This window comes from Stylophora pistillata, chromosome 9 (assembly GCF_964205215.1).
Source record: "Stylophora pistillata chromosome 9, jaStyPist1.2, whole genome shotgun sequence".
Taxonomy (NCBI): domain Eukaryota; kingdom Metazoa; phylum Cnidaria; class Anthozoa; order Scleractinia; family Pocilloporidae; genus Stylophora; species Stylophora pistillata.
Window position 1 is genome coordinate 22,010,660 of NC_142527.1, and position 12,357 is coordinate 22,023,016.

Genomic DNA, 12,357 nt, shown 5'->3' on the forward strand with positions numbered 1-12,357 from the left:
TGAGGCCAAGAAAATCAAACAGCATTTAAGAACGATGTCACGCTGACGAAAGTAATATCATATATCAGTTGATAGCATAAGCACAGCTATGGCGAAAATTCTTTGAGAAGAGAAAAGAAAAATAAATTTTTAATTAGGCACCTCTGGCCTTGACTGGTGTAATGTATTTGGTTATGTTCTTTCAGTGCTTCATTATCTTTTTGCGACAATTATTATCTCAGAAATAAGTTTATCAAACAAAGTGACATTTGTTCACAGACGAACTTATTCGTGCGTCACAGGAAAAGCTTGTAATTAATTTTAGAGTTCGCTGCACAAGCTGACCACGCTAACGCACGTATACAGTGGGATTTTGAATAAACTTTATTCTTTATTAAAGAACTCAAGGCTGACTTGCAAAATCCATAGCAAACTATCAAAAAAATGTCATCAAACATTACCTTTCAACACAGATCAGCGACTTGTAACGTGATTCAATCCACAGAAGGGATTCACATTTACATAAATTCAAGATATATATGACAACGAAATTTGCATTGCTAATATTGGCATTATTTTAATCTGCAATCGTTTATACACTTAAGATCGTCGCCATCGTTAAAAACATAAACTGTTGCTCAGACTCAGTCAGTAGACTGCTTGGCTAATGGTTATGGAGTGACTCTATACCTTACTTGAGGCTGTAAACTAACTTCAGTCCTCGCCAAAACGGTAGCGACTTTAAAGCGTCAATCGTTAACGGAAACAAAGCTTAATTGTTTGTGCTGGTCGAGTGACAAGTATTATATCCTGTAAAACATCTTCTCCTATGATCCCTTGCAGCAAACGGTCAATCTACATAACGCACGAAGTTGACGAGAAAAGCTTTGCACAAATATAAAGCAAATACAGGGATTCACGGCCGAGTAACAGCTTGCCAAAACGCGAGAGATACGGTCCAGTATCATAAAACCTTTGCTACATTTATAATCAGTGTCTGAAGAAAGTTCTCGGTAAACATTCATAACAATATATAGGAGCCAGCATATTAAGAATGCCGATACAGTGGCTATTCCCATCCTTTGTAACTTCTTGCTGCGTTCCTGATGTCTTAAGGCCGCCCTCTCGCTTCGAGACGAAGCCATGTTATCTCTCCGAACTTTGACACAGAAAATACAGTAGAGCAAAGAAATAGTCAGTAACGGCAAAAACAAAACTGTCACGAAAATAAAAACTGCATAGCGTGGCCGCGTGGATTCGTTATCGAAAGCTGGTTCCCAGTTCATTTCACATATATGATTGGCAGACAGACGGAAAGCATAAAAATACGGAGAATGAATCCCCATGGATATTACCCATGTTAAGGCGACGAAGAGACAGCGTCTTTTGACCGTGATTACCTTCCTATAGAAAATTGGATATGCAATTGCAAGGAATCGTTCAATGGCTATGAACACTAAGCTCTGGGTTGACACAGATAGCGATATGTCGCTTAGGAAAACAGACATCTTGCACAGAAATGTACCAAAATCTCCATGAATGAGGAAAGCGTTGGATCCGGTGAATTCGCTCTTAATAAGACGAGGCATTAGAACGAGTGCAGTCAACAGGTCAGATGCAGCCATGTTGGCGATAGGGAGCATGATTATTTCCTTCATTCTCACATAGGCAGCAATAAGAAGAATGTTTCCCACCAAGGACACCACGAGGGTGACAACATGGATTGTGATATAAACTTCAGCTGGTCCATCAGTGAAGCCACAGTTTGTATCGTTGCTCTCCGAACCATGAAGCAAATTCACCGAGGAATTGTTCGCTGAGGAATTGTTCGTGTTTCCAAGCATTTTTCTCTCCGTCCTTATAAGAAATGAATTGTTGTTCCCGTCACAGGTCACACCTGGATCCTTTCACAGCAGCAGAGACAGCACAAACTCTTACAAAGGTTTAAGTTAAAACAATTTTGACTTCTTGACCCTTAAAACGTGTCTCCAGTTTCTTTCAACACGATAGAGAAGTGGCCAATCCTACGAATTCCAATGAAGACTTGATGAGTTTAAATAAGTGCTTTCTCTTTTAATGTCTAAAGGAGAAGCTGTAACTATAAATAATGTAGGAGACTCAGCCCCTTCCACTGAGTTAATTATTCCGGATGCCGTCGTTGAGAGGAAGTGGGCGATTTGGTGACTCCACCAATTAGGTTGTAGCAACTTCAGTACTTTTCATGGTCTGTCATACTTGTTAATCAGCGTCATTGAAGGCTTTTAACGACTTATGCCCAGGAGGCAGCAAGACTGAAGCACTCACGTGTACCTGAAGAGGTGAAACACAAAAAGGTCCTTTAATAAACTTCGACTAAAAACAAATTATGCTTCTATTACGGGAATCTTATCACTCCGCTATATCATACAAAGCAGGGCTGATGATGGCGCTTGCGATACTGTTTGTTTTAGAGGTTTTTTTTTGAGATGTTTGAAAAGCTTACCACGTTTAGATTTCTTAACCTATTAAGATAGTTTCATCGCTAACACTTGACCGTTCTGAAGTACTGAATTATTTCGGCCATATATTTGGACCAATTATCTTTATCGCGTGTATGAAAACAAAGAGCGGGGCACTTTAGTCTCCAGACATATCAACATCATTGGTGTCATATTTGACCTCTCGTGGTCATTGCATACTGTTTGAATGGAAAGAGGCCGGCAGGCTGAGTCGTGGTCGCACTTCAATGTACGTTATGTCGCAATTCATACTAACTTCCGCTGTTAGTAACACACAAAAAAAAAAACCATCGCACTTTGTGGCAAGCTCCAGTCGAGTAGCTGAGACGAAGATATTGCCCTTAAAAACTAAACAAAAAGCCGCTTAACACTAGATTAAACTTCCTGAGGAACTTTAACCTATAGTTATCAGTGTTCGGGCGTTTTCTAAATATCACGTTCGCGAAAGCGATCTGACAGGCGTAAGGGCATAAGGTACAATGAGGAATGGACCATTGGACCCTTAGACTATTGAACAATTTTTCGGACCATGCTTTGGATCAATTTTTTTTTCTAGTATTATCTGCTAGAGGTAAGTAGATGGGGGAGGCCTCGATTTCAAAATGCAGTCAGGAAAAAATTTCAATTGGTAAATAATACACCACTCAACAGTTGCTTAGCATTTTTCTTTGTGTAGAAAATCAGTTACTGGACCATAACTGGGAATCTTTGGGGTCATCAGGGATCATTGGCACTTGATAACTTATAAATTAGTGAGATACACACTCAACGATCTGAAACTACGAACAATCTGATTGACTCCTTGTTCTTATCGATCTTCGACTCCCTACCGATTAAACTGGTGATCCTGAAACATGAAACAAATGGCAGCTGGAATAAAACTATCATCGCAAACGAAGTTGTTTCAAGAAAAGAGAAAGAGAAGCAAAGTTCTATGTAAATAAAAATCTGAATCAATGAAACGGCATTTTTTAATTTTTTCTTCATCGTTTTCTATGGAAAAATAGCTGGAGTCAAAACCTCTAACTAAACATCAACTATTAATCAACTTCGAAGATTTTCAAAGCAACTCGCTTCGGTGCGACTGATTTTAGTTTGTAGCTGGCCTTACTTCCCTTCGTAAATTTGCTACTGCCTAGAGCGAATAAAAAGATTCTTGAGAAAGCCAACTGCGGCCTCAAGAAACAATAACATCAGCAGAGAGGTCGAATTAGCTATTTTCACGTTTTCTTACCCTTAAAAATAGTGGCGCGTCTATAAGTGGAAAAAGGTTTTATCTTCGGCCAGAATACCACGTACACGCCATTGTTATTCTAACGTTGTTACAATACATAAATGAAGCTTTACATTCGGGAAGTCAACGGAATAGATAAAATCTTTTTGAACGCCGCAGGCGGAGGACATTTCAAAGACGCCAACAACGCAATTTGGCCTTCAATTTTTCTTTTTTTTTTCTTCAGAAAAATCCCTCGCAAGGCCCACTTGCCTACTAGGGCTTTGGGTTTTTTTAGTCTCCCATAGTTTTCCAAGAGCCGAAAAGAAAACACAGGAGACGTTTTATTCAAGATGCTGGGCACATTTTGGGGAAAATATTTGTATTTTTCTTGTCTTAACCACCTAAGTGATGCGCGTTCAGTGTCGCACTCATAATTATCTAGACCGAACCGAAATTTGATCGAACAAAGCTTCAGGGAATATTCTTCAAAAAAGTAACTAGATACGGGCTAGTCGGTGATTTCGAAAAAATTTTTATTAGTACAAGAGAAAATTAACAACTCTCTTCCTGCTAAGATCCATAAGTTATTTGCATACGATGAACGTGAGGTAAAACTGCGACTTTACAAAAACTCGAATAAAATAACGACATTTTTCAAGCAAATTGAGATCCCACCCGGAGAGATGTTTGACTCAATTGCGTACAATATTGCGTCGTAAGGTGCAACTTTACAAAATGAGCCAAACCAAACCAAAAATGAAATTTTTATACCAAACATAGCTTGAAGTAGCTTTGGAAACAAGTGATCACAACTAGATAGGACAAAAATTAATTTTGACAATATTAACACTACTCTTCCCCACACATTTTCTCGTATGAAAGACTGATATTCACTCCCAAAACCTCAAGTGTCATGTTTCATTTGCGGATATTAATTCGACTTTTCTGGCGATAAGAATTTTACAGTAACTATAGCTTACCTCAGTCTACACCACTATTGACCTCAACCAAGAATTCACACCTTTCACCTATCATTTGATGAGGCCGCACTGTAAGCTACTGTCAATAGCCCGTTGTCTTGAAACAGACGTAAAATTCCCAAACTTAGAGTCCAACTTCCTTTTTTAATTTTTCAGGGAACATTCAAAGCTCAATGTTATAGTAGGACTCGGCGTCTCGCTCTTCCAGCAGTTACAAATTTCATTAAGAAGTCGAAAGGATCCTCTAAGCAGGTTATCATTTAAAATTTTTGTCATACTGAATTAAATGACTTGCCTACCGGCTTTCGACGTACGTCCTTGTGAAAATTCACCCCATTTAAATTTGCCTTATCTACTTCCCAGCTTGAGGACCGTACACACAAAGGCGCTAGTGAGGCTGTAAAAAGCCAAGCTTTCGTGCATGCCACCTCACACGACGTGAAAAGTAAGCAAACAGAATGAAAGAGAAAGTACGGCTGTTATGGTAAAATGCTCATAAACTATTAACTCAGTGAGTTAGATCCAGCCAGATGTCAAGATACCCTGGAAAGTTCATGTATATCTTGATTTCCATTTTTAATTGGTTCCAGTGAAAATGATTTTTTTCCTTACTGCCAGAGATAAAGCACGAGAAAATTTCAAAAATAAAGCAAAATTTATATACTTCGGTAATTTTGGTTTTATCAACTGAGTTGTTGTTGTAAACTGGCCATCATAAAGAGTTTCAAAGCTGACGTGCGAGGTGGCAGAGCGAATGGTACTTGCTACCCCCACCGACGCCGCACAACAGTTTCATTTTTTTTCTCTTTTAGAAACTCACCTCCGTTACTTATTTACCTCAATCTGAGCACCGCTATAGACCCCAACAAACTAAGCATCTTGATAGCAATCATTTTGACAAGCCGTTAATATTTCGTTGTCCTGGGGAATAGAAAATCATCTTATTTTAGTCATCATTGCCTTCAAAGGCGACTCAAATTGGAATCGAATAGTGAAGAATCAAAGTCCAGCTGCCAAGCATGATAAGCTGTCTCCGGTTCTTCCGATTATAAATACCATTAAAACTGCAGCGAAAATTAAATCGTTTTTTTTTTTTTAATGTTGCTGTTTCTTATTTTCTCACAAATTTAATTCATCAAGTTAATAATGTAATTAAAGGACTAGCAGGGGAGGAAGCCTAAAAAAGCTTTCAAGGCTTTTGCATGATGCTACAGCAACTGTTGTGATCCCAGTTTAGTTATCAATTGATCTAGGCAAATTTTCCTTTGTAAGCAAACTTGACATACTTAAATTTGTCACGAATTTATTTTGCATTAACTGGTTTTCCAGTTTTTGGCATATATGGAAGCGACGATTTGCCATTTCTGAAGATTCTTGGCTGACTTTTTTGTATGCGGGCCGTACACGATGCCACAAGCAAGGCTGGCAAAAAGCCACACTTTCCTGCTCGATGTGAAAATGCAAGAAGACATGAGGGTAAGAGAAAAGATATCTTTATTCATACACAGCATTTCCTTCAGCCCTATAGTATTCTAATCGCGTAGCTACCTACACACCTAGCCTCGATTACAGCACTGAATAACATCAAAAGAATGAGATCTTATACTGTGGTTATAAATATTACAAATAGAAGTTTGGCGGCTCAATTTTCCTTAAATTGACGCCACAAGCGAAGTGTCGCTTTAAATACTTATCGTGTATAAATAAAGATTCTTGATTGATTATTGATTTGTTTCACACATTGACTATACTGTACGAATAACATCTTCATGTAATCAATGCGCAGTTGATTTTAAACCGTCTCCCGGTTAGCTCAATGGATAGAGCGCTGGACTGTTGTGCGGGAGGTCGAGGGTTCGAGCCCCGGCCGGACCAACACTCAAGGTCTTAAAATAATTGAGAAGAATTTGCTACCTTTCTGTAACATCAAGAAATGATTAGATATTCTAGTCTTGTCGGATAGGGACGAATAAATGGAGTTCCCGTCTCCTGCAGGGTTGGGGTAGGAGACGTAAAGCTCCCACAAACGAGATTACTGTGCTGGATGTCCTCCCCTGGGGAGGGATGGGTGGGAGGGTGGACTAGCACGAATGGTTTGTATGTTCCTTTCTAGTCCTTCCCCACTGCAAATAATGCAATGAAAATGGAGTAAATTAAATTAAACAATATAGGTCCTTTTACACAATATAGCATTCAGTTTGTCGCCAAAAATTAAAAAAAAAATAAAAAACAATATCTGTTTTAGATATTGCGCTGCCATCCCAAGTAAAGTCTTACGATAAATCATGATATGTTTCTTTTTCAATGTTTGATGAAAGGATTTCCGCCACCCTAGCAATGGAATATTATTATCAAATTATTATCATTGCCAGCATACAGTAAAAGGTGTGCTGCGCAGTCTTGAAGCTTTTGAGGTTTTTCAGATAGGCATTTGTTACAGTTGCCCCGCACAACATTAGCTTGGTCAAAGTGAGATCAAACAAGGAAAATGAAATGTCGAGAGGCTTCTGCCTTGATGTAATAAGCATGAACTAAGCTTTTGCCAAATGTATGGTAGGCTTAACTTTTTGGCTGATAAACCTGTTTATCCTATGACACGTCCGGCTCCGCTCGCGCAATCCCATAGAAAACCTTGGTAAAAGCTTACGCGTGCAAGGCCGAAGGGGTGGACGTGAGCCGGTCCAGAAAAAGCGGTCCGGCCCCACTGCATTTGTACGGCTTTCTTGCGAAAAAAAAATATTGTTCGCTATTGTTGCAAAAATTTAGTCACGTTTTTCAATAAATTGTGATTTTCTTGGTCTCGAGAAAAATAAAGAACAAGTTTTTGTTACCGGATCTTTTTTGTGGTTTTCCCGCGCACGCCAGGTTATTACGTCCAAGTTAAGTTAATCAGAATTTTCGAGTTTCAAAAACTTATTCAGTGCTCATATGATAAAACGCGTATTAAGTAAGTAAGTTGGGGCCGGACGGTCAAATATTTGGCTCTCGTTCATGACACACGGACCTCGTTGTGCTCGGCCCTCTTTTTAATACCTTTCGCACTTTGTAATACCTGTAGCTCTTTGGAAAAACCGTCGCACTTTGTAATACCCGACGCACTGTGTGGTAACTGTCACTCTTTGTAACACCTGTCGCTCAGTGATAAAATTGTCGCGCTTTATAATACCTGGCACACCTTGCAGTGCCTGTCGCACTTTATAGTACCTCTCGCACCTCGTGATAACTGTCGCAGTTTGTTGTAACTGTTACTCTTTGTAATAAAATTGTTACACTTTAAGACAGCGCACTTCAGTTGTAATAGCCGTCACACTTTGTGATACCTGTCGCACTTTGTAATAACCGTGACTCTGTATATTTGTCGCACTTTGTAATAAAATTGGCGCACTTTGTAATACCTGGCGCACATTCAGAAATTGTGTTTAGCAGCAACCCAAGTTCTAGTCGAGTAACTGAAACAAGTTATATTCCCTAGAGCTAAACAGGAAGCAGTGAAGCAGTAAGTTTTGGTGCAAGTAACTCTCTGTTTTGTCACGATCATGAAAACGATTCGACAGGTTAAGGGACTCACTCTGGAGGTTTGGGGTCATCCGAGATCAACAGCGCTTGATGACGGACACTCAACGACTTTAAACTAGAGGCATTTTGATTGGCTCCCTCATTGCTTTTATTCGATAATTGACCCCCCTACCGTTTAGATAACTCATGATCCTGAAACGTGAAACAAATGGCAGCTGAAATAAAACTCTTAATGACAAACGAAGCTGTTTCAAGAGAAAAAAAAAAGAGACAAGTTTTTGCGTAATATAATCTTTAAGGGTAAGTTTCAAAATCAAGGAAACAGCTTTTTCTAATTTTCTTTCTTGATCATCACGAAAGTCAGTGGTTACTATAGAATCAACACTGAGAGATACAGGTCAGCGATCAACTTTGAAGATCTTCGGTGTGGTTGATTTTATTTTACGACCTGGTCAGCTTTACGACACAAATTTGTTACTAAAATTAAAACACAAGCGAAATGAATAGATTTTCGAGAAAGCCGGGCACACGCGGCTTCAAAAAACAATTATAACAGAGGTCGAATCAGGCATATTAAGTGACCTGTCCATCCTCTGTATTGTTCTGAGACATTATTGATTGTTTTGTGCTCATCGTGAGATGAGTGAGGTCATGTTTCACGTTTTCGTACTCGAGCTCTTTAAAATGGAAGAGTGTCTTCAAGAGGAAAAAGTTTTCATGTTAAGCCAACAACACTTTCGTCTTGCAATTTTGTTTTCTTTTTTCTTTCGTAAAAGCCCGCGTTTGGTTTCTAGTCTGCCATAATTTAGAGATCGCATAACACCTTTGATGATATAGATACCCACTTTTTTCTTGTCTCGACCAAGACAGCCATTATGTAGCACTTCTCTGCATGCAAGTAATTAAATGAAATTGACGTCAAAACTGAACTGAGTTTGCGGGATCGAAAATAAAGAAAGTTTGCCCAGACACAGATCTTAAGATTGAACTTTTCAATCGAAAACGAGGGAAAGAGTTTAGCGCTTGTTTACGAGTAGGAAACGGAAATTGGGTTTGCATCTTCCGTCTTCTTTGAGCATTTGCATGTGCTATGGCGTCCTAAAATGCAGCTTTACAAAATTTACAAAACCAATCTGAAGTTCAGGTGTTTCATTCCGGACTTAGCTATTATTCAGAGAGGTCAGCGATCATTACTGGATATGAACTAGCTGATGATTTCCTGTTTTTACATGAGATCTGCTGAGATCCATGAACCTTTTGCATACAATTAAGGTGTGGTAAAGCTTTAGTTATAAAAATTTGAATCGAGTTTGGATTCAGAAATAAAAAAGACAGATATACTGGTGATGTAACTTATCTATCGGATACCAAGCAAGACGTAAGGTGTTTGCATTCAAAAAGAAAACAGAAAACTAGGTTTGCATCTGTGAGGTCCTTGTATTCAAGAAGAAATCGGAAACTGGGTTCGCATCTGGTAAGATCTTTGACTCGATCACAGACAACATGGTGTCGTTAAATGCAACTTAACAAATGTCTCCGAACCGAACTGAAATTGGAATGTTTCATACCAAACTCAGCTTTAAATTGATCCTCAGAAAGGCGTGATAACATCTAGAGATGGTGCTGCTTGTGGACTCGAAAAAATTTATTCTATGAGCAAATAAACACTTTTCCGCATATATTTTCTCAGACTTCTAAACGGCTGCTATTTACCCCCAAAATCCTTAGTGCCACGTTGTAATTGTGGATATTAATTCGACTTTACTGGCGGTGAGGATTTTACAGTAAAATAAAGCTTACCTCAGTCTAAGCCACTATTGACCATAACCAATAAAGGCAACCTGTCATTGAGTAGTCATTTGCTCGGGCCACACTGGCCACTTTTAGAAGCCCGTTGTCCTTAAATAAACGAAAACTCCCCGTATTTTAGCTGTTATTGGCCAAAATTGCGACATTGAAAGCTCAACATTATAGTGGTGTCGGGTGTCGTGCGATTGAGGTAACTGGGTATTTGATTAAAGCCTCGGCAAAAACTGCAATTAATTGAGAAGGCAAACTAATCCTGTAAGAAGGCCATCATTTAAATTTGTCATCCATTTGATTTAAATCCTGCCAAAAACTTGCCTTATTTGAATATCGTGCACGTACATCCCAACTGTTGACCGAAATCAAAGGCGCTCCCAAGGCCAATGCCAGCCCTGCTTATGAAGCTATTTAACGGATGAAAGCAAACTTTAGAAGTCGTAGGGAATCTTAACGGTCGGAAGAAACTAAGTTCAAGAAGAATAACTGAAACCAAATTATTTCCCCTGGCACACTTAATAAAAGGCAGGAAGCGTTATACCTTGCAAATGTGTTTGGGTGTTTTTCAAAATGTCAAATTCGCGTGTAAGATTCATGCGGAAGTTTATGGATGTTTGATGGCTTAATGCCGGGGTTAGATCCACATCCAACAACCTTTTATGATAAACAATCTGATTGGTTCGCTCTCTTACTAAGGACGCTCATTAGCCCCTTAACGAGTGATAAATGCTTTACTAGAGAAAAATAGTAGCTGGCGTTAACTTTTGCGGGTGCATTTGTCTCAAAAACAGAGTGACAGAAAAGGGAACGTTTGAAAAATTTTTTTTTTCAGGTAAGAAAATCAAAATGTAAATGAAAGCAGCATTTTTATATCTGGTTAAATGTAATCATTATAAATTAACGTAACTTCAGACCTTGAAAGCTCTTGAAAGATCATGAAAGATCTCCATCCACAATTGGCTTCAGCCTGGAAAACGATTTTGATTCGTGGCTTGATAATTTTTATTTTGTTTTGTTTTTGTTCAGTTGTTGTTGTTGTTGTTTGCTTTTCTTACTGAAAGAGATTTAAGACGAGAATTTTAACCAATAGGGCAAAGCTCACCGAAGTCAGCACCACTATTGGCCCCAACAAGCTAAGCATCTTGGCTGCAATTATATTTACAAGCCGCACCGCCGTTAATATTTCATTCGTTGTCTTGGTATGAAAAAAATCACCGTCTTTCATTTGTCTTTTTAGTTGTCTTTTACAACTGCGACGCAAACTTCGATTCAATCAGTGAAAATTCAAAGTCAAACTACAAAGCGTGTCATGTTAAGTGTCTCCGGCTTCAATCAATTACGAATTTCAATAAAACCGCGGAAACAGCCTTTATCATCCCTTTTTTTTTTTTTTTTTTCTTTGAAAGTTTTTTTTTTTTTTCATTTGAGTCATGAAGTTAAATCGTCAAGTCAGTAGTGTGATGCCACCCAAAGTAGTGATGAGAGGGTTTGTGCTGCCCTCAGTGTGTTCGAACGAATTGCTGAAATGCCCAGATGAATTGTGTGTAAAATCGCCATCACAGCTGGCACGTATTAAGGGCGCTTTTGCAATAGGCCATTTGAAACAATGAAACAAGGTGTAAAAAGGTTTCATCAGTTTGGAATATCATCCACTTGGGGGAATTTTAGAGTGAGCGTTCAGTTGTAAACGTGCGTCACAACTCAATTGGCTAGTTCCACACTCAAAGACTTAACCTCATTGGTTCACGCCCATATAATAACAGACATCTTCAAGTTGTAATTAGCAGCAACTGTGACAGGAGAGCCGTTCGACAGCGGACTGCCGAGGGGACAACTCAGGACCATCGAGGATCAAAACGCGCCAATCACAGCGGTGGAATACCAACCAGTCACAGCGGAGCATCCTGCTTTATGAGAAGACCCAAAAGCAGTCGACCTTATCGCCTGATGAAGACTAGCAGTATACAGTCGAAACTTCGCGAATCACATCACAAGTGACGACATCGTAAGACAAACGATAATACTTTATTATCATGAAGAAAGGCTTATCTCAGACAATAACAAACAAAGACTTTTACACTACCTTTTTTTCCGGCCGCACCATCATTTCGTTGTGTTAATATGAATGTCTTCCGTGTTTTAAAAGTCATTAGCCACAAACGAGACGCAAAATGATTTGGAATCAAAAGATGAAAATTCAAACTTCAAATTTTTAGCTATGATTAAGTGCCTCCCCCTTCCAGCGATTACAAATTTAATTTTGATTCAATTTGTAAAAACAAAACCTTTGTAAAAAAACCTTTGCAAAAATTTTAATCAACTGAACGGTCCAATTGTTCGTTCAAGCAGGTTATCGATATCAGTA

At 38.9% G+C, this 12,357-nt stretch overlaps 1 protein-coding gene across 2 annotated transcripts; it reads right to left on the reverse strand.

Annotated features, from left to right (window-relative positions):
- Window positions 1-340: 340 nt before the first annotated feature.
- LOC111343310 (QRFP-like peptide receptor) lies at window positions 341-5,637 on the reverse strand. 2 transcript variants are annotated; one of them, XM_088732947.1, is made up of 2 exons: window positions 5,494-5,637; window positions 341-2,289 (listed from the first exon to the last, which is right to left on the reverse strand). In XM_088732947.1, the coding sequence occupies exon 2, from the start codon at window positions 1,821-1,823 to the stop codon at window positions 807-809; it is 1,017 nt and encodes a 338-aa protein (XP_088589073.1). In that variant the 5' UTR covers window positions 1,824-2,289; window positions 5,494-5,637; the 3' UTR covers window positions 341-806. The 2 variants fall into 2 exon arrangements, with proteins under 2 accessions (XP_088589073.1, XP_022806194.1); XM_022950459.2 differs by lacking the exon at window positions 5,494-5,637 and adding an exon at window positions 4,973-4,988.
- Window positions 5,638-12,357: the final 6,720 nt, after the last annotated feature.

Coding starts and splice junctions, on each gene's coding strand:
- LOC111343310 (XM_088732947.1), bottom strand. CDS start 1,823: ATGCTTGGAAACACGAACAATTCCTCAGCGAACAATTCCTCGGTGAAT.